The following is a 25,825-nucleotide window of genomic DNA, read 5'->3' on the forward strand; positions in this document are numbered from 1 at the left end:
ACCACACGGCTCGGCCAACCACGGGATGCAACGTCATTGGTCGGCGCCGGAAAAGCTCCCCGCGCTGGCCGCCAAGCTCAGGCTCCCTGTTGGGTAGACTGAGACGTGCAAGTGTGAGTAGTGTCCGCCACCCGGATGGCGAGGGATCTCATCGGACCCGCGCTACCGCCGGGTTTCAAGACCCGCGGGACAGCGGAGGACGAGGAGCGAGACCCAAGCCCAGGTAAGCAGCGGCGCGTACCCGGACCGCTACGCCCGCCCACTTCTTTGACCCAGCCTTGCTCTCTGAGGAAGGGTCTGAAACCTGAGAGGTGGAAGGAGTGGACGGTGGGCGCGGCGCGGCCCCAGCTTGCTTTCCTTCACAGGCCGCGGGAGTAAGTGAGAAAGGCCAAGGGCCTCAGATCGGAGCCTGGTAATCATTATAATGATGATGTATTCCCATTCAACTCTTAGTTGGCTGAACTCTTGTAAACGACACACACACACACACACACTCACACTCTGAAGTTATTTAATCCTAGCAACTGTATGATTGTTTCTACGTTGCAAACGGAGGCACTGAGTCCCAGGTTATTATCCACATCACACAGTTAGTAAGTAGTGGAGAGCGATTTAAACGAAGTGTGCTCTGTGCCAGCTTGCCTTCTGATGTATAATGTCCTTGGCTCTTGCAGAAGATCCTTTGCTCTCCGGCTCCGGACCTACCTTCCCAGCCTCAGATCTGTCATTGCCTTTGGCACACACTGCGCAGTGCTCAAACCTGTTATAGTTTCTGCGCAGTTCCCCAATTCCCTGTGCTCCTTTTGGCCTCTCTCTCTTCTTCTTTATATAGCCAACAAACTTCTACCTTTAAGGAAAGGTCCAACTTAAATGACACCTCAATGAGGCCTTTCCGAACTCACCCAAACTTTGTCATGCCTTCCTCTTTATCCACAGGGTTTTTTTTTTTTCCCCATGCTTAATTTCATTACATATTTAATGGTTTTTTAATAACTTGTTGGCATCTCTCTCCAGCACTGCACTATAGTCTTCTAGTCTAAATGCACAGTAGGCACTTCATATTTGCCAAGAAAATCTTCAGGGATTCTTCCATACATACTATCTCCTGTAATGTTTGTTCTAATTTGAAGGCTGACACTGACACTAAAGTTGGAAAAGATTAAAGCTGAAAGAATAACCCTTTCATTTCTAAACCTGATTTTCATTATTTGACTGTCCAGAGATATGTTTCCAACTAAAGGTTTCCTTCCAGATCTCATTTCTGTTACAGCCATTATTGTCGTGCTTTTATTTTAGCCAGGAAGTTTCCCTTCAACTAAGGTTGAAGAAAAGTGCCTCAAATTTCTAATTGTCTAAAGATAGATATGTGGTGTTTTACAATGACCCTATGTCAACCAAATAAAAAGAAAAATTACTTTAAGAATACTTTGGTTAAGAAGAGAAAGCCAGTGAACTTCATATTTTATCACATCAGGAGACCCATAACACCTGAATGTCTTAAGAGTATGTTCTGAACTGAACCCTGAAAGATGAGCAAAATTATCAAGCTTGGGGGGAGGAGGGAGAATAAGGACTGAGAAACATATGTGAAGAATTTAGAGTAAGGTGGAACATGATAGGTTGCAGAAACAGAGAAAACCAAGAAACTTAAGCAGAGAAGTCCAAGAGGGAGATGAGATTACCACTGCCCACCTGGATGCCACATTCTAGCAGATCCTCAAAGACCAGGTTAGGGACTTTTTGGCCTCTATTCCAAGAATAATGGGGTGCCATTGAAGTGGGGTTTTTTCCTTAAAATTTTTACTGAAATGTAAATATAGGTACAGAAAATATACTTAAAATACACTGATGAATTTTCACAGTAGCACATAGTGGTGTAACCAGCATGCTGATGGCCCCTGCATGCCCCTTCTAATCACTACTCCTTCCAAGAGTAACTACCTTTATGATGGCTAGCGGAACAGATTGATTTGCTTTTTATACTGTCAGAAGGAAAATCATACAGTATGTTGTTTTTTGTGTATAAAATGATTTTAAGAACTTTAAACCAAGGTCTGACATCAGATTTGCATGATAAAAAGACAGTATCCTTCAACATCCTACCCACTCTCCCTCCTTCTCTTCTCTCTCCTTTCAGGATTTTAATGTATTGCACTGACATCTTGCAACTTGAGAAACAAAGACCGAATTAACCTCTCAGTGCCTGGGACTGTCCTGGTTTTAGCACAATGCAGACTGATTTGTAGGTCTGGGTGAGACCTGAGATTCAGCATTTCTAACAAGCTCCAAATGCTGCTGCTGCTGGTCCTGCTGGTGCCAGGACACTGAGTGGTGAGGGTTGGGAACAAACTGCTTTCTCCGTCTGCATTTATTGCACTGGGTTATAATTTCCTGTTTGCTGGTTTCCCCACTAAACCTTGAGTTCCCCAAGGAAAAAGACCACATCCTAGGTCTTCTGCACTTCCCAGGACTATTACTGCTCAATAGGTTCCTATTGACCAAGTAGAGGAGAGAGTAAAAATTCCTTAAGAGGAACCTAGAATTCAGGCCAGAGGGTCAGCCAGGACCAGTATAAATGCAGTTACCAACCACCTTTGTGTGGGACCTGGAAGGAACCTGGTGCCCTGCTAAGGGTGGGAATTCCTTTTTTTTAAATAAAATACAAATAAAATAAAATTTACTATCTTAACCATTTTTAAGAGTACTGTTCAGTTGTGTTAAGTATATTCACTTTGTTATATAACCATCACTACCATCCATCTCCAGGACTCTTTCCATCTTGCGAAACTGAAATTCTCCACCTATTAAACAATACCTGCATACTTGCTCCACCCCCACACCCCACCTTCCCCTGGCCTCTGGCAACCACCATTCTTTCTGTCTCTATAAATTTCACTGCTCTAGGTAACTCAGATATAAGTGGAATCATGTATTTGTCTTTTTTGTGACTGACTTATTTCATTTAGTATAATCTCCTGAAGATTCACTGATGATGTAACGTGTCAGAATTTCCTTCTGGTGGGTTTTCTTGAATCTGGTGTAATAGCTACGTGTGTTCCTCATACTCACCTACCTTGAAAGAGATCACTGACAGGTATGACCAGAGTTCAGAAGAGCGAGAGAGCACACAGGTCTGAGATGGGACAAATTAACTTTGTTCAGAAGGCCCTGAAAATTGAATGTTGGTAAATGGCTCCTAAAATCATGTTGTTGGAATCACTGGGGTACAAATATTTTCTCAAAGCCAGTCCACACAGTCTGTTTGCTGCTATGTGGAAGCTTAGTTGAGCGTTGGCTATTTTGACTCTTAACACCATTCTCCTCATCTGCAGTGACCTTCACTTATACTAATTTCAATTGTTTTTGTACTCAGACACTGGACCCTATTCCATCTCTAGAAATTAAAATTCCAATCTCATTCCCACTATTCATCCCATCATTCTCACTTACTTGCTTCCATTACACTGTTTTTTATCTTTGTCTTTTAATCTCTTTGAGCCATTCAATGTCTGCCTCTATCCTTTTTGGTTTTCTTCCTTAAATTATTTCTGTTCCTTCTCAACTTAGATTCCATGGTCCATTCATCTATTCATCCTCTAGCCAGCAGTTTTCAACTACCTTATTTCATTCTGTATTCTGTTAAACCCATCTGGCAAAAACCTAGCCCTGGATCAATAAATGTTTACCTCTTGTGAGGCTACACCCAGGCTTCCAAATGCTGCTAAAAGAAACCATACATCCACAGATAATGCTACTAAAATTTATAGTCCTTTCCTAACTGTGTCCCCCACTCTGTCCAGCACTCCTCAGAGATTACTCCATACAGCTCTTTCCCACACTATCAACATTGACTTTGTAAAAACTCTTCCCCCCTCCTTTGCTGGAAAGGTAGATGTCATCTTAAAAAAAATGCCTTCAATTTTCTGTCACTGCCTAATAATGTTTCTGAATCTATGCCCAGCTTTTTTGTTTTCCCTTTGATTACAGGGGAAGAGATTGTAAGTTTTTGTGATTCTCATAGTTATACTGTAAAAGACAACTGCCTTTCTGGAGTTGGGAAGATAAAACATTGTACATAAAATAGGAGCAAATGAAGTTAAAGTTCATAGTAAATGTTAGACAGTGCTCTGAATGTCAGTAAGGGAAGTGTAATGTGCCAGCTAAGGTCTTCATGGAAAAAACTGTGGCTAGCTATAACATACACAAAAAAAATCTTCTTAGTTGCAGGACCAGCTCTGCCCCCTAATTATAAACGCAGTAGTTCAGAGTCATCAGACAGCGATGAAGACAGTAGTTCTTTGTATGAAGAAGGAAATCAAGAATCTGAAGAAGATGACAATGGTCCAACTGCAAGGTCAGTTACTTCAACGAAATGCTAAGTCAATCTTCAAACCTATAATTCATCAGCTAAAACAGGTTGCTGGAAAGGGGATATCATGTCGCATTTATAAAACACAGGGAAAAATCTTGTGATGTGACAATTCCTCATGCACTATATATTTTAAAAAGAAATTTAGTAGTATATAACTATAGAGGTATCTAGATTTTAAGAAATTCATATGTAAAGGATTTTTATTTAAGGTATTATTTAAGTGGCTAAATATTCTAAATAAACTGTGGAATTTCTTTTTAAAAATTACTTACGCTGTATATTTTTTTGTTTAAATAAATCATGATTTCTTTCTATCCATCCTTAAATCACCACAGGTCTCTGTAAATAAGAAGTGGAATATTTGTTTATTCTTGGGTAGCAAGTGTGTTTTTTTTTGGGAGGGGTTGATACATTCTAAAATATTGATACATTATGAGACAGAAATAGCAACTTAAAACCCTTTCTTAAATGAAATTAAAGGTCAAAGTCTTAAACTTTTTTCTCAAAAGCATCTAGCAAGTAGATTGTTAGAATCTTTAATACTACAGAAATTTACAAAATTGACATATTATTGTTGTAAAGAGGCAATCAAAGTCTATTTTAGTCTAACAATAAAAGATTAAGTAGTTGTCATATCCTTTTTTTTTAATTTGGCAAGCTTGATTTGTTGTTTTAGTATTTATGTTATTTGGCATGCTGTATACAATGGTGTAAGAACAGGTAGAACTTATTAGTTGAAATTAATGTTTCCTTTAAAAATTAAAATTTCTCTGTGCAAAAAAATTTTTTTCCCTTAGAAAACAGAGGAAAAATGAGGATAATGGTGATGATGACGACGAAGGGTTTTTTGGACCAGCCCTTCCTCCTGGATTTAAGAAGCAGGATGATTCTCCTCCAAGGTGATAATGTGTAATATTTCAGGCCAGTGTTTTCTGAATATTTCAGCTAGTGTCTGTTAATTAATTGAAGAGTTGTCTGAAATCGTTTCTAACTTATATTTGTATAACATTTGAAATTCCCATAATAATTCATATAATAACAAATAATTAAAGTTAAATTATTTATATGTTTATAACACTTTTTATAGTTTATAAAAAAAAACTTCCATAACTCCTATTTGATACTTACAAAATAGTTTGTGGTAAATGGGATCATGCATCCTCCTGCCTCCTTTTTTTCAGATAGATAAGGTTGCATACATAATAAGTGGTAAACCTGGGGCTAGAATCCTGGTATTTTACTCAAATTCAAATATTTTCTAAGCTATTTGTTGATAGAAATAAATTCCTGTGTGCCAACTTGAACAGTTTGACTGACATCTTTTACCCTCAGATTTGTTATATGTAAAGCAGGATAACACATTATTCCTTACAGAATGTCGTAATGATAGGGTTTCATATTTATATACATACATACACACACACACACACACACGAGTGTATCTTACATGGTGACTGGCACAGGGTAAACATAGTAAATATTGATTCCTGTTAATATGAAGTTGACATACCAAGTTACTTAAAATTCATAGCACTGTATAACATGGTGCAAGAACAGGTAGAAAGGATTGTTGTACAGTTTGTATTCCAAGTTTATTATCACATTTGTCAGCTCTAATGTTCATGCAACCTTGATCTTTTTTTAAAAAGACATAGATGGCTACTGACTTTGTATGATCCCTAAGGATAATCTTTAAGGGATCTTTTGAAAGACCAAAGACAGATATGCCACAGAGATCCAAATGTGACTCCTAAAACCTAAAATATTCTATCCACCCTTTCCAGGAAATTTGCTGATTGCTGGGCTATTGCATTTCTTTCAGGAAAACACAGTATTAGATGTATAAGAATTTCTTTATCTCTTTCTTTTTTTAATATTAAAAGGGCAGGTTTATTATAAAAAAGGGAGGGATGTAAAGGATGCTTGCACAGACACAAGTGGGCAGAAAGAGCTTTCCCTGAATGGGACAGGTTTGTTAGAAGAAACACCTGCATAGTCCCAGGTGGGCAGGCTTGGAGGAGAGCTGCCTCTGCTGTTTTGCAACAGGACAAGGTTGGTGAAGAGAAACACAGTCACAGGGCAGGCAGGAAAGCTGCTGCAGGAATTTCTTTCTTGAAAATTATATTTTGGCAATAATAAACAGATGATAGCATATATTTACACAGCTTTACAATGTTTTAAGATTTTATGTACCAGTGATTTTATTCTCACAAATTCCCCAAGGCCAGAAAATGAACTGCAATTGCACTTGTAGATTGCTAAAAATTACACAGAAAAAAATCCATGAAGTACTTCATTATAGCTTAGAAATGATAATATAATCTTTCTCACAGTGCCATACTTCCCCATTTTCAAGTGCAGAAATGTTCTGGTTTTATGACCCAAAACAAGAAGTTATTAAATAGCCAGGATTGGAACTGATAGCTTCTGATGTTCATTACTGTTTTTCCCCCTGACATACACTTGCACATATACATGCATGTGTGTGTGTGTGTATATATATACACACACATAATTTTATATATATATATATATATATATATATATATAATTGAACACAGTACAACCCAGAAAATTCAGCTTGTGACTTCAGTGCCATCTTGGTTGGTAACAGTAGCACAGTGACATCTCTGGAAAAAACATTGGTGTGAAAAAAAGGGCACAGAAACTTAAAACTAAGAAAGTGCATAGAAAGAATCTTTTATTTTTTTCCTATACAACATAGGACTTTCTCCTTTCAAAACCCACAGTTTTGGCAAATCTCATTTAGACTGATGATGCCACATTCCCTCAGAATGTGGTAACAGGGTCCTTTGAAAGAAAATGAACTTTGGCTTCAAGCAGACCAGGGTTCACACTCTAGTCCTGACACTTACTAGTTTGTGTTGTCTTTTGGCGTTATTTTCCTCGCCCAGAAAAGGAATGACTTATACCAACCTACACTGTTGTAAGGAAATAGAAAGGTATATGGGTTGACATGTGGTTGGCATCTTTTTCCTTCTCTGTGGATCACAAATGAACTATTTTCATTCTTGTACACTTCCACATCCTTACTGGATTATTAGTGAGGATAATCTCTAGATTTTTATACTACCTTGACATACAGATGACTGTCATCTGTTGATAGACATATGCAATATATGTTCTGAGAGCTCCATACTTAATAGTTCCAACTATAATTACCATGTCCCAAAGGTGTTATTTGCTGGAGAGTGAATACCAAGACAGAATCCATGGCATAACATAGAAAAAGATCTTCACAGGCTTTAGTTCATAATGAGAACTTTTTAAAAAATACATTTTTTATTTAACATAATTTCTTTAGGAAGTGGACATACACAAAGATTGAGAATTGCAGGTTTAATATCTAGTCATTGACTAGCCAAGTTAAAATAAATAAAATAAATTTGTTAAGCTAACAGTAAAACACAAGGTTATATAATAAAAATGATAGGCTAAATAAAATCCTCATTTTCAACATTTGTTATTATCTGACTTTGTTATTTTTATGAACTTTTTATTCTGAAAGCTGCCTTTTAAAGATACTGATAAAGGTACATTTTATATTTCAGGCCTATAATAGGACCTGCATTGCCACCTGGATTTATTAAATCTACACAAAAAAGTGACAAAGGCAGAGATGATCGAGGACAAGAAGAATCATATTTCAACTCTGAGGTTTGGAAATTTTTTTATTAAAGAATAAGATGTTACAAAACTTTATGTAGTAATAATGGCAATCATTTGACTCAAATGTGATGGACTATGTAGCCCTATTCAGATTGACTTAAGATTGTAACAGCATGGGTAAGATGAAATAAAAAACTTACTGTAGACCTGAAATTCTATTAGAAAAATAACAAGGCAGTTACACAGTGATGGGGTATTCATTACCCATTGATGTTTCATACCCTTGAAAAGAAACTTACAAATGCTAGAAAATAGAACATGATGAAAAGTTTAAGAAATCATAATTGATTTGGAAAAGAAAACGCTGAGGAGCTTTATGATAGTGATCTTTACCTTCAAGTTCTATCCAGCTTCTGGTTCCTGTATATAACAAAGGCATTGCTGAACATGTGATAATTTTGAAAAGATAGATCAAACAACTTTGGAGTCAAATGTGAGAGCTGCCTTCTGGCTAGAAGCCTAGTCTTTAACAATACCTGAGATTTGTAGGGTACTCTAATTTTAATGCATTTACCCCATATATAAATATTATATTTAACTTCTGCATGGCCTTATGAAGTAGATGTTGCTCATATACTGCAGATGCTAAAAACCAGAGAAGTTGAATAACTTACTTATCAAAGCCAAGGCTCAAATCCACTTCTTAGGACTTTAAATCCCCTGTTCATTTCATTATACTGCTGTGCCTACCTGCATATGAATTCATATAATCAAAAAACTCCTGTGCCTTTCCACTGAGAATTTACTAGTAGCACAATGGTTGTTACTACAGGAAGTATAGTGCAGTGGTTAAGATCATGAAATTCAGAGTCATTAACTCACTTTCAGCAGATATTTATAGAGCATCTACTGTGTGTCAGGCGCATAGTCACAGAAATAAATTGTCTTACTTTCAAAAGACATCCTGAATTTGAATCCATTTCTGCTATCACCTGGTCCAAGTCATCCTATATTTCTCCTGTTCCTTTTTCTTCGTGTTTTAGTCCTTTTTTCTCTACTACCTCTTCTCCAAAGAGCAACTAGAGTGGCCCAGATGAAACAGTCATATTTTGTCATCTATACTCAATTACCCATACTCTCTACATAAAAGCCAGAGTTCTTGCAAGGCCCTCTACAATCTGGCCTCCATTACCTTCCTGATTTCTTCTCTTAACTTGATTAACCACACTGAGAACCTTGCTTTACTTCCTCAACTACGCCTGGCAGGGTCCTACCAATCGAGCTTTTCTAGCTGTTTTGTAAGTCTCTCCAAAATAGTTTTCCCCAAGATATTGGTGTAACTTGCCTTCCAGGCCTTCCATTGTTTTGCTGGAATGTCACTTCGGTGAAGTTATTTTTGACCTCCTATTCTAAAATTGCAGATCCTTCTTCCTGTCCCCTTCCCTCCTTTAATTGTCTCCATAATTTAAATCACCACCTAAGACTCCATTTATTTTATTCCTTCTTTCTGTTTATTGCTGATGTTTCCCCAGTAGAATGTGAGTTCATGAGGACAGAAATTTTTGTCTTATTTCCAATGAGTATTCAAAATGTTCGTTGAAGTCATCCAATGTTTACTGGATGAAGGAATAAGTCAGACTGTCCTTGCCCTCATCACATTAAACAAATACATTAAACAAATGACTTCTAACATTATACATAATTCAAATGGTATGTAAAGATAATGGAACCATGACAGGGAATCTAAACTGATGTTTAGAAATAGAAAAAAAAAGTCTTTTTCTCTAAGAAAGTGCATAAACTGAAGATTTATGAGTTGGTGGTAGCTCAGCAAATTGGACACGGAAGGTTCTTCCAGAGAGTACAGGTTGCTTATTGAAAACAGAGAAATATGGAGAGGAAGAAAGTGAAGGTTAGAAAATGTAGTATGATTTGAGCGGAGAGAATGAGTAGGGAAAAAAGGCAGGAGAGAGTAGGCAAGAGCCACTTGGGCTTTGAATCCTGGCTGAGCTTTGCTTGTTACCAGTAGCCTATATGTTATTTTACTGATCTCATAGGGTTGTGGTTATGATTAAATCAGAGTAATAGGTATTCAGCTTACACCTTTATTATTATCATTATTGTCATCATCTTCATCTCTACTACTGCTGCCTTGAGAGTCACTTTGAAGTGTTTAGGCTAACTGTAAGGAATCTTTTCTAACATGATTGTTAAATATAAGAATAAATCACTAGGGCCTCCCCGGTGGCGCAACGGTTGAGCGCTGGGTAGCAAAGCTGCCCGCAGCCACTGCGGCGCCGGTTCGATCCCCAGCTGTTCCCCGGCCACTGGAGGAGGGTCCCACATGGCGCGCAGACCTCTCCTGCCACCCACTGCTCCCCTTAGCAGTGTACTTCGGTCCTTCTGCCTGCTCTGCTCCCCGCTCTGGCTCTGGTGAATTCATTAACCCTCCCGCGCTTCTGACTGTACCCAGTGCTTGTATGTATAAATAAATGAATAAATAAATAAATAAATCTTTAAAAAAAAAAAAAAGCATAAATCACTAGAGGAAAGACTTCCAGCAATATGGAAGACTAAGTTGACATGGTCTCACTGACTCTCCTTTCCACAAATACAACAGAATGGGTGGGAGGGAGAGAAAGCAACAAAGTTAATACACAGCTAAGCTCAAAAAATAAGAACAGAAAATCCATGGGTGCTAGTAACACAAAAGAGAATTCAGAGCCAGAGCAATAAACACAGGTTGCCAGAGCAATAAACACAGCAGAAGACCCTGTGTTGGATAGAGCCCAGCTTTAAGACTCAAGGACTACGCCTGGCAACAGGAGCCTGAGCTCCAGGCTCATGCAGGCAAAAGAGAGTGACTTGAACTCCTGGAATACCACAGCCTCAAAGTGCTGCTCTGCTGCAATAGGATTATGAGAGAAATGTGAGCCACTTCCTTCCTTAGGAAAGAGAATAGGAAGGAAGTTTGCTTTAGTGAAGGGCCTTTTCTGTAATCTACTTTCACAGAGTTCAAAAAAAAAAAAAATTGTGTGTGTATCTGTCCGTCTGTCTGCCTCAAACATGGGAATGGGGAAAGAGAAATGTAGTAAAATGGTAGCAATTGATTGATTTGGGTGAGGATACATTAAAGATGTAGCACCATTCAACTTTGTTCACAATTGGAACTTTGTCCTAGCTCAAAAGGTTGGACAGGATTATATCGTAGTATACCTGTTTAAAGTATTCTTGGTTCTGAATTATTTTATTATTTCCTTTCAAACCTTTCTTTTTTCAGAAGACACTTCTGTTTTCAGAGAGGCTTCTCTCGTGATATTACTTCCAAATTAAGACACATGTAATAACATTAATAGCTAATATTTATTGAGCGTTGGTTACAAGCCAGCCACTACGAGGCACAATATACACTTATATTTGCATTGCTGCATAAACTTAATTTAATACAATTAACAATCTTGGAGATGGTGTATCAACTAGATTGCTTTTAGCTGTAAATAACACAAAATCCAGCACAAAATGTAACTGCTTTAACCTACTTAGTAAAGGTGGTGTTTATATAATATCCTCAGTGATATGTATTCTGTATTCTCAAAATAAGGAAAATGTGTTTCATATATAATAAGAGGTCTAGAGGTAGGCTCATTCCAGGTTGTTTAATTCAACTACCTAATGAGATCTTCCAGGGTTCCACTTTTTCTCTTATTCTTCCCTGTCATCTATAGTATGTTAACTCCTCCTACCCTGACCCCTTTATTATACCAACAACCCTGCCAAAGTTTTAAAACACAAACAGACGGTAATGTCCGTCTGTAATACAAAAGGGGACCTGTTCTGTGCCCATTTTATAAAAGGAGGAAAACCTTGCCAGATTTCCTATAGACCTAACCTCTTATTCCTTTGGTGAGAATTGTGTATTATGCCTAAACTAATCAGTGGATCAAGAAGAATGAGACCAAAGTGACTGGCTTAGAATTATCAGTGTTTCCACCCATCTCCCCTCCCATCCCAATGCGCAAGTTAGAAAAGGTCCCAGTTTCCTGAGAAGGGCCTGGCTCCAAAGATGATGAATAAAACACAGGATTCTTTTAGCAACAGAGTAGTTATTGATTGGGGCTGTTATAATCCCCGTCTGAAAAATAAAACTCAGACCTCGAAAGGTTAAATAACATGCCCTCGGTCACAGGGCTAATCCAGTGACAAACTGAGACCTTGAAGCCAGGTCTGTCTAACTGTAGCCCAAATTATAAACCAGCAGGATATAGAATTTATATTGTGTTTCTGCATAAAATAGCTCACCTTTTAAAAATAATGATTTAATACCTAGATTGGATTCGGGTTTATGATTCATTTTCTCATTTTCAGTTCAGTTGGGCCTAATTTTTGTTTGCTCTTCCATCTGCCCCTTTAATTAATGTCTCCCAACATCCTAAGTGATGTTTATTTCTAAAAATTTCAGGCCTCATCCCTCCAGGACATACAGAAATTCTGCCTTAATAAAACCATCTCATTAGATGAAAGTAAAAATGCCATTAGCTTTTCCCATTATCTTAAATTGTAATGGTATTTTGATGTCACTGTCTTATAGTTTGAAGGGTCATTATATGTTCTATACCGATTCATTTTGTGTAGCCCAATATTATATTTGTAGGAAGTTATAAATGTATTCAAAATAATTTCAGAGATACTATTGCTATAGAAATGAGCTATAAGAAGTTGAATCGTTAACAATTAAAATAAAATAATGGAGGGGCAGCTATTGTATAGTGGGGAAAATACTAGCCTTGATCTTAGAACATTTAAGTGCTAGAAACCAGCTTCATGCCAGGTGACAAGTTGCTTAACCTTTCTAAATACACTTCTTTAAACCTAGCTTTCTCAAAAAGAAAACAGGATTAAAATGCCATTTCACAGCTTTCTTATCAGGACTAAATGAGGCATAGTATGCCTAAGCCCATAGTTACTAATTGTGAGTATGAGATTTAGAATAAGCCATAATACATAATTATCTAATTATTTATACTAGTAGCAATTGCCATAGGGTTCAGAGTAGAAACCACAGATAGAAAGTTACCATTAAGTAGTTGATAGGGAGAATGTAAATAATACAAATGACCTCCTGATCCTGGGAGAGTGAAGAAATAGGAGCAAGAACTGCTTGTCAGGGCTGAAGGACAAACATGTATGTAGTAGATAACAGAGTCTTAAATGGAAAACCTTATATTAAAATGGTTTAATAAAAACACATTGAACTCTCTTACTGCAATACGATACTATGAAATCTTTGAAATAAGTGAGATATTTTGGGAACCATATTAACTCATTTGTATCAGCACTTTATAAAATATTACATAGAATTTCTTTTTTTTTAAGATTTATTTATTTATGCATTCAAGAGCTGGGGTATAACCAGAGACACGGGGCATAAGGGATTCACCAGAGACAGAGTGGGGAACAGAACAACAAGACTGACTAAAATACACTGCTGAGGGGAGCAGTGGGCGAGACTGGAAAGGTCTGTTTCTCCATGTGGGTTTCTCTCTGGCCACCCATGGATCGAACTTGTGCTGCAGAGGCTGTGGATTGCTTCATAGTGCGGTGCTTAACCCCTTGCACCGCCAGGGAGGCCCTACATAGAATTTCTATTTCAGTGGGCTGAATCATGACTGATTCAGCTTCCAAGAATGCCTTACTTACACGCATCTTATTCCAAAGAGCTTTTTCTATACCAGGAATTAGCATGTTTTCAATTTGTGCCACCTCTGAAAAATCAGTAATAATTACCGAGAATAATATGTTGATAAAGTATTGTGAGCCCACATCTGTATCCATCAGGAAGAGCTGAAATAATTTCATGAGGTCTGCCATGGACATGGAGGGGTAGGTGGTGGGACAATCTACATGCCATGGATTTGTCATCTCTGCACTGTGTTCCTGAGGAAGGCAAGGAAAAAGTGCTTGATTAGCCAGCAAACTGTTCACTTTTTGTTTTGTGTCTAGGTAATAAGTTTCAAGTTAGAATTTCGGAATTGAGGATCATTTTCTATAACTGTAGCTCTTGATTTAAAGGCAATGTCTTTTTTTAAAAGGAAACAGAGAGCAGTGAAGATGAGGACATTGTTGGACCAATGCCTGCAAAAGGACCAGTTAACTATAGTGTAACAACAGAGTTTGAAAAAAGGGCCCAGAGAATGAAAGAAAAACTAACTAAAGGAAATGATGTAAGTTCTAAGTATACTTTAAGAAATAAACTAAAAATATGAATTTTTAAAGTAGACATTAATATGTATGTATATAAATAAAGTTTAGGAATTGGGTAATCCAGAAGCTATAAAGGAAAAGATTGGCAAAAAGATAACATAGTCAAACAATCAGTAAATTAGATGAAAGCATTTGTAACGTGTATATATAATAAATACATCAATCCTTCCTCTAAAAGTCTGTTAATTAACTTTAAATCCTCAATTGAAAAAACTAGTTAATTAGCATTCATATATACTTTTCCAGGCTATGTTAACTTTTTCATTTCTCTTAAAGGATTCATCTAAACCAATTTCAAGAGAATCGTGGATGACTGAGCTTCCTCCGGAAATGAAAGACTTTGGTCTTGGGCCTAGAGCTTTTAAGAGAAGAGCCGATGACAAATCTGGAGATCGATCAGTCTGGACTGATACTCCAGCTGACAGGGAAAGGAAAGCTAAGGTGAGAGACTTTGATTGTTTGTTCCTATATTTCTATATATGTTGGCTCTATTTTGAAAAGATATGAGGCAAAATTATTTAAGAATACTTTTTTAAAAAATATAATTCCAAAGACAAATACAGATGTCCCCTTGAAGGATAGTTTGAAGAAAGGAAAGGATACCAAGTACTTACTATGTTCTTTATAATATTATATTAAACTTTTTGCTAATTAACATTTGTTTACCAAGTACTTCGTTTTTGAGTGTACACTATTGTGAATGATAAATATGCTAAAAGATTTTTTTTAAAGATTTATTTATTTATGCATACACGAACTGGGGTGTAAGCCAGTGGTATGGGGGGGTGAGAGGATTCACCAGAGAGAGTGGGGAGCAGAACAGGCAGACTGACTGAAATACACTGCTGAGGGGAGCAGCGGGCGAAGCAGGAGAGGTCTGCTGTACCATGTGGGTAGCTTCCTGGCCGTGGATTGAACTCGTGCTGCAGTGGCTGCGGATAGCTTCATAGGTTACGTCTTAACCCCTGCACCACCAGGGAGGCCCTATTCTAAAAGTTTTAAATTACAGTTGTTCTTTGCTGGTATATTTTGTTTATTGATCTTAGATCTTAGAGCTCTGCTATACTTGTTATTTTAATTCCAGGAATGTGTTTTATAGATTCTTTGGAGTTTTTTACACAATGATGGTTTATAATTGTTGGTAACAGATAATGTAGGATTTCTTTTTAAGTCTTATTTTCTTTCCTGAATTGCATCAGGTTCAATAATGTTCACCTGTGTTCATTCCTCAGGAGACACAGGAAACAAGGAAATCATTTAATAAGAAGGATGAAGAATATATGTTGTCAGGAAGGGAAAAGAGATTGGCTGAGCAGGTATCCTCATACAATGTAAGTAAAAGTATAAAATATGTACCCTTATATTTTTCTCTATTTTTTAATGCTGTTCTCATTTTTTTCCTTATTTTTTTTAATTTAAAGATTGTTTTTTAAATTTATTTATTCATGCATACCAGAACCGTGGTACAGACCAGATGTGTGGGAGGGTGAGATGATTCACCAGAGACAGAGCAGGGAACAGAACAGGCAGACTGACTGAAATACGCTGCTGAGGGGAGCAGAAGGGCAAGACAGGAGAGGTCTGCCGCGCCATGTGGGTATCTCACCAGCCAGCCAGGATCAAACCTGCGCTGCAAAGGCTGCGGACAGCTTCACAGTGCTATGCTTAGCCACGGCACCACCTGCCCATTATTTCTTTTTTTTAATCTTCCTTTTTACTTCAGTCTTTTCTATATATCTGTCCTGAAGGGTATTCAGTTTTGTATTTATATAGATATATAAATTTTTTGTAGGTATTTTTAATGCATTTCATGTAATGGTTTAATGGTTTCAGTTTATATTTTACTTGTTATATATCAGAAGTTTAATTCCTAGCAATTTGTACCACATGAGGAGAAAACAAGAACCCATAAGCTCCAGAGATCCATGGTTCATTTGTTTTTAAATTATGAACAGATTTAGAATATTTAATGTAAAAAAATGTTAAATATGGCAGGAAAAATGTTTTTAAAATGTGGTTAAATATAAATTTATACACCAAATTTGACATATTATTTTGTTATGTTCTCTTATTCATTAAAAAAAAAAATGGTGGGGCCTCCCGGGTGGCGCAGTGGTTGAGCGCTGGGTTGCGAAGCTGCCCGCGGCCTCTGCGGCGCCGGTTCGATCCCCGGCTGCTCCCCGGCCACTGGAGGAGGGTCCCACATGGCGCGCAGACCTCTCCTGCCGCCCGCTGCTCCCCTCAGCAGTGTACTTCGGTCCTTCTGCCTGTTCTGCTCCCCGCTCTGGCTCTGGTGAATTCTCTCACCCTCCCGCGCTTCTGACTGTACCCAGTGCATGTATAAACAAACAAACAAACAAATAAATAAATAAAAACATGCCTCTATAAAAAAAAAATAAAATAAAAAAAAAAAAAAATGGTGAAATGTAAATCACTGAATCCATTGATTCCTGAAGGATGATCAGGAGAATTAGCTTTTTTCCCCAATGAAAGTTCATGAAAAGGTGCACACATGTTAAAATTATAATTAGCATGATTTATTGGACATATGTAGACAGTACCATAACCAGTGAAGCATAAATGAAACATTTTTGAAATTCAACCCAAACAAAACGCAGTCCTCATGGAACTTTTATGAAAACTGATCTTCAAAAGTTCAATCTAAGTTCAATCTACAAAATTGAAAGAATCACTATCATTCAAACCATAAAACCATACTCTCTGCCAAGATATGGAAACAACCTAAAAGCCCCAGAACAGGGTGAATCAAGAAGATGTGGTGTAATAACAATGGAATGCTACTTAGCAATCAAAAAAAGATAAACTCATGCTAGTTGAGGCAACATGAGTAGAACTGGAAGGGATAATTCTGGTGAAATAAGTCAGAAGGAGAAAGAAATACAGGTGGCTTCACTTATATGTCGAATACACTTATATGTGGAATACAGAGAAACCAAATAAAGGATCAGACAAAGACAAACTTTAAAATCAACTACAGAAAATTGACCGTAGATCTGAAATATCCAGGAGGGGAGAGGATGCAGGGGATAAACTGTAGACTACAGTGTGGGATTATAGGTGCTTCAATGTTGGAAGAACTATGGTGACCACACCTGAGGGGAGAAATCCTATACTGTGAGAAAATTAACAAGGATGTAAAATAATGGTACTTTATTTAAAAATATATATTAAAATTAAATAATTTAGAATTTTAAAAAATAAATAAATAAAAATCTTTGTTCGTGGAGCAATGTGATGAGAGTTTCTGCCATTACGAAGGCTTCTGTCTCTTCCATTAGAAGAAAGAATTAGCTTCTTTACATTATCCCTTTCACATTATCCTTTCTTGAAATAAAGTTGTAAAGGAACACAGAAAGAAAACATATTCTCTGACTACAGGAGTTAAAATTTTTTCAGTTGAAATTAACTTGAAATTTTAAAAATAGGGCCTCCTTGGTGGCGTAGGGGGTTAAGACACAACCTATGAAGCTATCTGCAGCCTCTGCAGCACAAGTTTGCTCCCCTGGCAGGCCAGAGAGCAACCCAGTTGGTGCAGCAGACCTCTCCTGACTCTCCTGCTGCTCCCCCTCAGCAGTGTACTTCGGTCAATCTGCCTGTTCTGTTCCCCCACTCTGTCTCTGGTGAATCCTGTGACACACACACACACCCGCACCTCTGGCCTATACCCCAGCTCTTGTATGCATAAATAAATAAATCTTGTAAAAAAATTTTAAAAATAACTTAAAAGCTATACATAACTGGAAATCAGTAAACTTCAAAATTTAAACTTTGCATCAAAGACTCAATGATAGATGTTAGAAAATAACCTAGACTTGGTAATAAATACAGTATGTCAAAATTGTATTGTGGGATGCAATATAAAGTGATAGTTGGAGACAAAATGTATAGTCATAATGAGGTAAGCTAGAAGAGAAGAATAGCTGAAAATTAATAAGCCAGGCCTTTTCCCAAATGAATATTTCTCATAAAATTAAACAGCACCTGTTCATAACCATGCCTCTCCACCCCTGAGTATTTCTGAGAGATAGGCATATAGACTTGAACATGTTTCATTCATAATAACCTCAAAAAGACTTATATGAGAATGCGCACAGTCTTTTAAATAGCTAAATTCTGTTAACAGCCCAGGTGTCCATCAATGACAGAAAGAAAAACCAAACTAAGTATATAGTGAATTACAACGCAACAATAAAAAAGGAACAAATTACACATAAATGCAGCAGTGTGGATGAATCTCAAAGTTGTTATGCTGAATGAAAGAAATATTATACAAGTATTATATTCTGTATGATTCCATTAATATGAAGCACTGCAATACATGGAATAAAGCTATGGTGGAAAAAATCAGAATAGTGGTTGCTGCAGTAGGAACGTGAAGACTGACTAAGAAGAGGAGCTTTCTGGGGTCATTGGAAATGTTCCAGATCGTCATAAGAGTTTGAATTACAAAACTCAGTGAATGTGCACTTAAGATTTATGCATCTCATATGTAAATATATTTTAAAATAAAAAATTATAAGCTAATATTGAACTCTAATGAATGAAATGCAAAATGAAGTACTTAAGGGTACATGTAATGCTGTCACTTTGAAATACATCCAAAAATTAGGGTTCTGGCCTTATGCTAAAATTTTGGTTACTTATAAAATTTATTTTTCAAAACATTAATATAGGGGATATTTATATTAATATTTATGTCATTATGGGATATTATATTAATACTTAATTAACTCTTTTATTTGATATATCAAATACTCCTGAAAATACTACAATGAAGATAAAAACCAAGCAACTAGAATATTAGTGTGAGTTTTCAAAACTGCAGAAAGAAACCTATCCAAGATAAATTGCTCTAGATTTTATAAATTGTTAGAAAATTTCACACATTTTTATTAACGTTTAAACTTTGTAAATTAGCAGATTGACCATTTAGCAAATAGATCTCTACATGAGTCGACTTACAGCCTTTGGAATTTATTGCTTCTAGGTATTTTATTATTTATCATTCTGGTACTATTTTGGTTGTGTATGACACAATGTACAAATTATGCTAATCCAAAGGGACAACAGTACATATAAAACAATGGATATAACAATCTGTTTCTTTTATCATAAAAAATTTGAGCACTTGAATTGCTTTAATTAATCATTAAGAGTCCAGTGGTTTCATGTATCCCTCTGTCTTATGTTTAATTTATAGAGGCTCAGTAAATTGAAACCTGCTATCTTTATTTTTCCATTTTTGTTTACTTTTTTTTAACCTTTTGTACATTTTCTCATCAATTATAAGTAATTTTTCTCAGTAGTGGCTTTAGATAAAGTAGGGCCTCCACAACTTCATTCTTTCTGGCTTCTGTGTCCTCCAAACTTTGTCTTTTTCCTCTAGCTCTTAGATTTTCATTTTCAGAGAAAAGGAGGAAATGTTCCCAATATATCAGGTTTTTGTAGTGTTGCTTTTGTACATTTGCACATCACATATATTACATTATAGTTATACAGTATATAATATTATAGTTACCCATCCTAAAATTACCCCTATTTCAGTTCTCCTTTTGTGTTGTCATCTCCTTTATTAATACCGAACTACCAGAAAGAACAATCTACACAGTAGATTTCACGTCAGATGGGTCACCTGTTGGAGAACCAGTGTATTTTTTTAAAGCACAGGTTTCTGAGCTCACAATTGATAAATGTGTTTAATTAAATCTTTGATGGGATTCAGGAATCTTGTATTTCTTTCAGCCGGTCAAGAGTGGAGACCCATGGTCTTCAAGTGCTTTGCTTGGCATTCTCTAAAAGAAACTTTATTTGACATCTAAAAGTTTTTATTGTAAGTTTCAAGTCACTGATGTAATTTATAGGATTGTATAATGCTGTATTAAAAGTTTCAAATACAATGTAATTGTCATAACAATTCAATATTTATTATCATCTTTTAAAGGTTTGTATGAACACATACTTCCTTAACAGTTGGAAATTTTATTTCATCCCTTTTTCTTCCTTGAATTCATAATTTTATTTTTCCTCTGCCACAGAATTTTATCCTAGCAGAATTCACTTTTATGCTTGAAAGTTTTTTATGACTATATTTGATGTTGTATTTCACAGCAACAAAAATAAACACTTAAATTGAAATTGTACTATTTTCTTTTTAATTTCCTGTTTCTGTAAATGTCTATACTTTTTGCCCTTCTATCAATAGATTAAATTGTAATTTCAGTAGATCAAAACAATGTAAGGATATTGAAAGTTTTGATAAATAATTATTAAAAAATAAATTTAAATTTAATCTCTTAATGATTTTTTTCCCAGTGATTTTTGTTCACCCAACATTGTAGTAGTACAAATCCTTTATATTCATTAGATTTAACCACCTTCACCCAAGTAGGAAGGAAAAAAACGAGGGTGGCAAAGAGAGAACATAAAATCAGAAGGAATGAAAATGCTGTCAGTATATGGAATCTTTCATCATACCCTTGACAGACCTTGAATATGTCACCTCTGTGCCAATATTTTTCTGTTTTGCTTCAACCTGGCAAGTATCCTTCTCATCCACCATTCAGACTTCAAGGAACCACACATCCATAAAGATTTAATCTATTGATAGCTTCCAAGTGACAATGTAATTGCTCTTCCTTTCTCATTATGTTCTTGGTTCATACTTTAATTTTGACATATCACATGGTGCTTTCAATATTATTGAAATTATTTTTTTCTGTCTTGCTTTTTTAACATTATATGTTCTGTAGTTAGTAGATATCTTTATTTTGGTTAAATTAAATTTGCCTCTGTTACATATTCTCTTCATAGATGCTATCTTGGATTTGGAAAACTTACTGGGGTTTATACATTGCTGCCTTTAATGTCCACTGTTAACTACTTGATTATTTTATTTAATCATCATTTGCTGTCAATAACAAGACAGGCTAAGACCTTTATTTTTATTCTCTTGCCCAGGAATCAAAAAGATCAGAATCTCTTATGGACATTCATCATAAAAAATTAAAGAATAAGAATGCTGAAGATAAAAGTAAACCCCAAGAAAGAATACCATTTGACCGTGATAAAGATCTCAAAGTTAATCGGTTTGATGAAGCACAGAAAAAAGCCCTCATAAAGAAATCTAGAGAACTAAACAGCAGATTTTCACATGGCAAAGGCAATATGTTCTTATAAGTAAGTATATTTCAGTGAGATATATTTTCATACTGATAAATTTGAACTTTTCTAAATATTTTGTTATCTATAGGTAATTGTGTATAAAAAGAAAAATCTATTTCCATTTATAATAAAATAGATTATAAGCTTGTAAGTCCTTCTTTTCAAAGTTAACTAAGTTTTGAAAATTCAGCCATATGGGATAAAAAAAAATGTGTTTTACTGGAAAAGTAGCCTTATTCTCACAATCTAACAGGGTATTGCTTTTAAAAATACTAAAATAAAAATTTAGTTTATGAGAAGTGGCAAAGTAAAGTATACTTTGAAACCTGGGGGTATATATGCATATTTTATTGAAGAATGAAGAGATGAGATTTATCTTTTTATGTTAAATGAGATCATAATCAGAAAATGTTCATTGCTTTGAAAGGTTCTCTATAAGTTAAGGTCAGAACCTTTACATCATTCTCAGACCAGTATCACAAGGGTGATAATGGTGAGTAAGGAATTCCATAAAAGGCTGAGGTACTTCTAAAGTTTTTATGATATTTAATTGCATGAAACCCTGCATCAATATTAAAATGTGACGTTAAGGGGAAATACTGTTAAAGATAGAAGTATTTGCCAACTTACTGATTTTTCTTATTCTCCAGGGGGATTTCCCTGTGCAGTGAAGAAAAGTTGAAGCATACTCTTATCTGTCCAACTTTATTCCTTTGTTTTGAGTTTAAGATACAAATTACTTTGGTCTTAAAAACCAAACTTACCTTTGTACCTTCTTTAAAGTCATGTGGAAAATATAAAATCAATGTCCCTTTGTAGAATAGAATATTTTACGTCTTTGGCTTCTGAGGAAGCATGGGCTTTTCTTCAAATAATTATTTTGAGGATCCTCCCCACCTCTAATTTTCGTAGTGTCTCATAATTACCCTTGAAGATCCTGTCAGGACTATCCACTGAAGCTTACTAACCTGCCTGAATAAGTTTGTCAGGTCCTTGCAGTAAATCTATGAATTTGAATGGTTGGTTTCTCCCTCTAAACTGCAGGCAGTGAATACACATTTACTTGAAAAAAGGGAATTTTGTCTACTCTGTTATCAGTGTGTTTGTTTTGGCACTCAGGGTTTTGATTTATTGTTTGGTTTGTTTGTTTTTAAGTCAGAAAGAGGCATCTTTGTGTTATCTCACAGGCAAAGGAAAAACTTAATTTTTTCAACCTTAATAAGTATTTCTAGGGCTGGCAATCTGAAGGATAAGATATGCCATTAACCATTAACTGTGGAGTCTAAGACTCAGTTCCTATGATCTCAGCCAAAGCTTTCAAAGTCTTTAAACTTTGCTTTGGGATAATATCACTTTACTGATTTATATTTAACAGTTTTTAGCTAATTTATTGGAGACAAATTTTTTATAGCAATCATGAATAGCCTTTCTTAAAAATTCAACCTCATAGTTCCTGAATACACAAATGTAAATAGAAACTGTAATCATAGTCAAAGATAGAATAAGTTTGTAATGCATTAAGCTCTCCCTCTTAATATGTAAAACAGAGAATTCTAAATAGTTAAATCTTAAATTCTGTAAGTTATATTTTCTTACAGATCAGTCTCAATCGTTCTGCTAGTTTTGTGTCCTGATATTGATGAAGCACAAGATTTTAACAAAAAACATTCTGAGTCCTCGTTCTTTTAAGATATATGAAAATTGAGTAAACTGTCTAGTTAAATTATGGTACAAATTATTCTTCTAATCATAGCAGTACAATGATATTTTCTATAACATAAGTGTAAACAGTAGCCTACTCAAGGAGTGGTACTGGTAAAATGATGAATAATCCTAAGTAAATTGAAAAAGGCTCTTTGTGTAAGCAGAATTGAACTTTTTCTATTCTAAAGATTTCATTTTAACTAAAGTTGTCATTTCTACTGGGTAATAAATTTTGAGCACAAAATTTTGTACAAGAGAGCATTGATTGCTTTCGCTTTATTTTGTTATATTTTTTCCCCTGTGAAAGGAAAAAATGTTTTCTGCTTTCTCATCCTTATGTAAGTTCCTAAAATATAGGTTGGGGAAATTTGATATTTTTTAAAGTCTTTTTGGATACTAACTTTTGCTTTGCTTTTCTCATCTCGATTGGGTAAGGATATTTCTCTATTACTCTTTGGGGTTTTTTTTTTTTTTTTTATGTTTGGCTTTTTGTATGGAAGAACTGGGGTATACACAAGAGGTGCTGGGGGTGAGAGGATTCACCAGAGACAGTGGGGAGCAGAACAGGTGGATTTACTGAAATACACTGCTCAGGGGAGACAAGAAAGGTCTGCTGGGACATATATGGGTTAGCTCCCTGCCTGGGGATCCAACTCAGGCCGTAGCAGTGATAGTGCTGAGACTTAACCCCTAGGCCACCAGGGAGGCCCTGTGTTACTTTTTCCCCTTGCCCTTGGAACGTACATAACCTTAGCAAAAAAAAAAAAAAAAAAAAAAAAAAAGGGAAAAGCCTCTCTGCCTAATACTTTCCAGAAATTACCACCTTACTTACACCTCAGATCTAGAGCTTTTTTTTTTCCCCCAAAGACAATTTTAACAAAATATCAGGCAGACCAAAAGTTTTTTAACCTGTGGAGACAAAAAAAGTCCAATATAACAACACTGACAGTTAAAAAACAAAGTAACTGTTTGCACAGAATGGAAAGATAGTCTTCATCCCCTCATCTCTTCCAAAGCTGCAGAAGTCCTACTTAAGCAAGTCTTCATCTGTCAGAAAATTGGGATTATTAACATTTTCTAGTAAGACCTTTTTAATTTCCCATTCTTGGCCAAGATCTATAGAACTGTGATCTCTCTTGTAATTTAAAAATGAAGAAGAAAAAGGAACAATACAAAATTCAAAAACGAAGCAGGTACTTTAACCGCCTTTACTATTGAAGGTGACATTGAAGTTTATTATACCTAAAATTATACGACTTTATCCAACTCTTATTTAGATGCTTCAGATTGTAACGACATTACTGGTAAATAAGTGGTGACTTTATCAAGTCAAGAATATGCAGGTGTGATGAGAAGAGGATAAAAACTGACAGGTGATTGTTATAAACTGTTTTATCAGATAAGTCCTTCTTGTACTAGGCAAGACACTATAAATTAAGCCCTGCTCTCAACAAAAAGGAAATGGGGGGGCGGGGTGGGGTGGGAATCACTAAGAATGTTTACTCTTATTTGAATGTAGCATACATTTTATACTTGACCATTTCATGGTTTTTTGAAATATTTTTTTTAGAAGTGCAGTTGAAATTTACTTATTATTGAGGCTTACATGCTCCAGAATATATTCAGTTATTATATAAATTTGATCTCAAAACATGGCACTTTGTTTCTTAAATAGGATAGATGTTAATATTATTACTCAGAAGTGTATGATTGTGGGAGACAGCTTTTAAAATATTTACAAGAGCCCTGATCACTTCTTTTTTCACTTTTGCCAAAGTAATGATAGGTATTATTAGAAAAAGAATTTTCTGTTGAGTTACACCTAAGAGGAAGAGTTAACATGAAGGGAAGTGATTTGAAATAATATCCATGGAACATGAAAGCCAGGCCTTCTAATTCAGAATATTATTTGATGCCATTGTGAGATTTTATTTGAGTCTGTAGTTACTAAAGATCATGCATTTCCTATTACAGGACTGGTATATTTTTTGCAGCTGAAAAAATTATTTAACTGTGGCTATAGTATATACAGAATTAAAAAGCTACACAGTGCCCCTTTCAAACTTTTCATTTTGAAATTTACAGTTAAAAATCTGCTTTTAGAAAAGAATTCCTGAGGTGTAATTTTTTATGTATAAATAAAGTGTCCTCTGTATCTGAGAAGTTGTGGTCTTTTATTTTTGTTCCGTTTTTTATTATTTGTTTATCTGAAGTAGACAGTATTGGTAAAAAGAATGTTCTAGAAAGATTTATTCTGGCCAGCTGGTCATTGTGGACTACTGCTACAAAAAAAAAAGTCTAACCCTAGATCACTTACCAGGTTTTCATAATTCCAACATAACAATGAATATTAACTTTGTAGAAACCAGATGAAATGTGAGTGCTCATAAGAGCTCCATGATACAAGAGGGGCCAGCACTGGGTTAGAACCAAGATTCCACTGTTCAGCAGATCACAGGGTTAGGTAATAGGGGATGCATTTCTCATTGGCTTGATATTGAGCTTTTTGTTCAAGTCCCCAATTCTTTTTATAATGGGGGCAGGAGTTACCCTCCATTCTGGCAATTTGCTCAGGTAATTCTAATGCACTCCAAGTATGAGAACCACACTTGATTTGGTCCAAAGAGAGCATAATAAGACTTCCAGAATAAAAAATATCAGATTTCTGTCATGCTG

At 35.8% G+C, this 25,825-nt stretch overlaps 1 protein-coding gene across 1 annotated transcript; it reads left to right on the plus strand.

The window, feature by feature from the left end:
• The first annotated feature begins 52 nt into the window (after positions 1 to 52).
• Positions 53 to 25,319, plus strand: GPALPP1 (GPALPP motifs containing 1). Its single transcript, XM_037526993.2, has 9 exons — positions 53 to 223; positions 4,222 to 4,354; positions 5,170 to 5,271; positions 7,945 to 8,050; positions 14,092 to 14,223; positions 14,540 to 14,704; positions 15,496 to 15,594; positions 21,242 to 21,460; positions 22,096 to 25,319. The coding sequence occupies exons 1-8, from the start codon at positions 136 to 138 to the stop codon at positions 21,458 to 21,460; spliced, it is 1,044 nt and encodes a 347-aa protein (XP_037382890.1). The 5' UTR covers positions 53 to 135; the 3' UTR covers positions 22,096 to 25,319.
• The last annotated feature ends 506 nt before the right edge of the window (positions 25,320 to 25,825 follow it).

Source organism: Talpa occidentalis, unplaced genomic scaffold (genome assembly GCF_014898055.3).
Source record: "Talpa occidentalis isolate TD23 unplaced genomic scaffold, MPIMG_talOcc4v2.1 talOcc4.5, whole genome shotgun sequence".
NCBI lineage: Eukaryota > Metazoa > Chordata > Mammalia > Eulipotyphla > Talpidae > Talpa > Talpa occidentalis.

Excerpts from the sequence above, each read along its gene's own strand:
- GPALPP1 (XM_037526993.2), top strand. The coding sequence starts at position 136 with ATGGCGAGGGATCTCATCGGACCCGCGCTACCGCCGGGTTTCAAGACC. Across the intron at positions 4,355-5,169 it reads GACAATGGTCCAACTGCAAG|AAAACAGAGGAAAAATGAGG; the intron begins GTCAGTTACTTC and ends TTTTTCCCTTAG. Across the intron at positions 5,272-7,944 it reads CAGGATGATTCTCCTCCAAG|GCCTATAATAGGACCTGCAT; the intron begins GTGATAATGTGT and ends TTTATATTTCAG.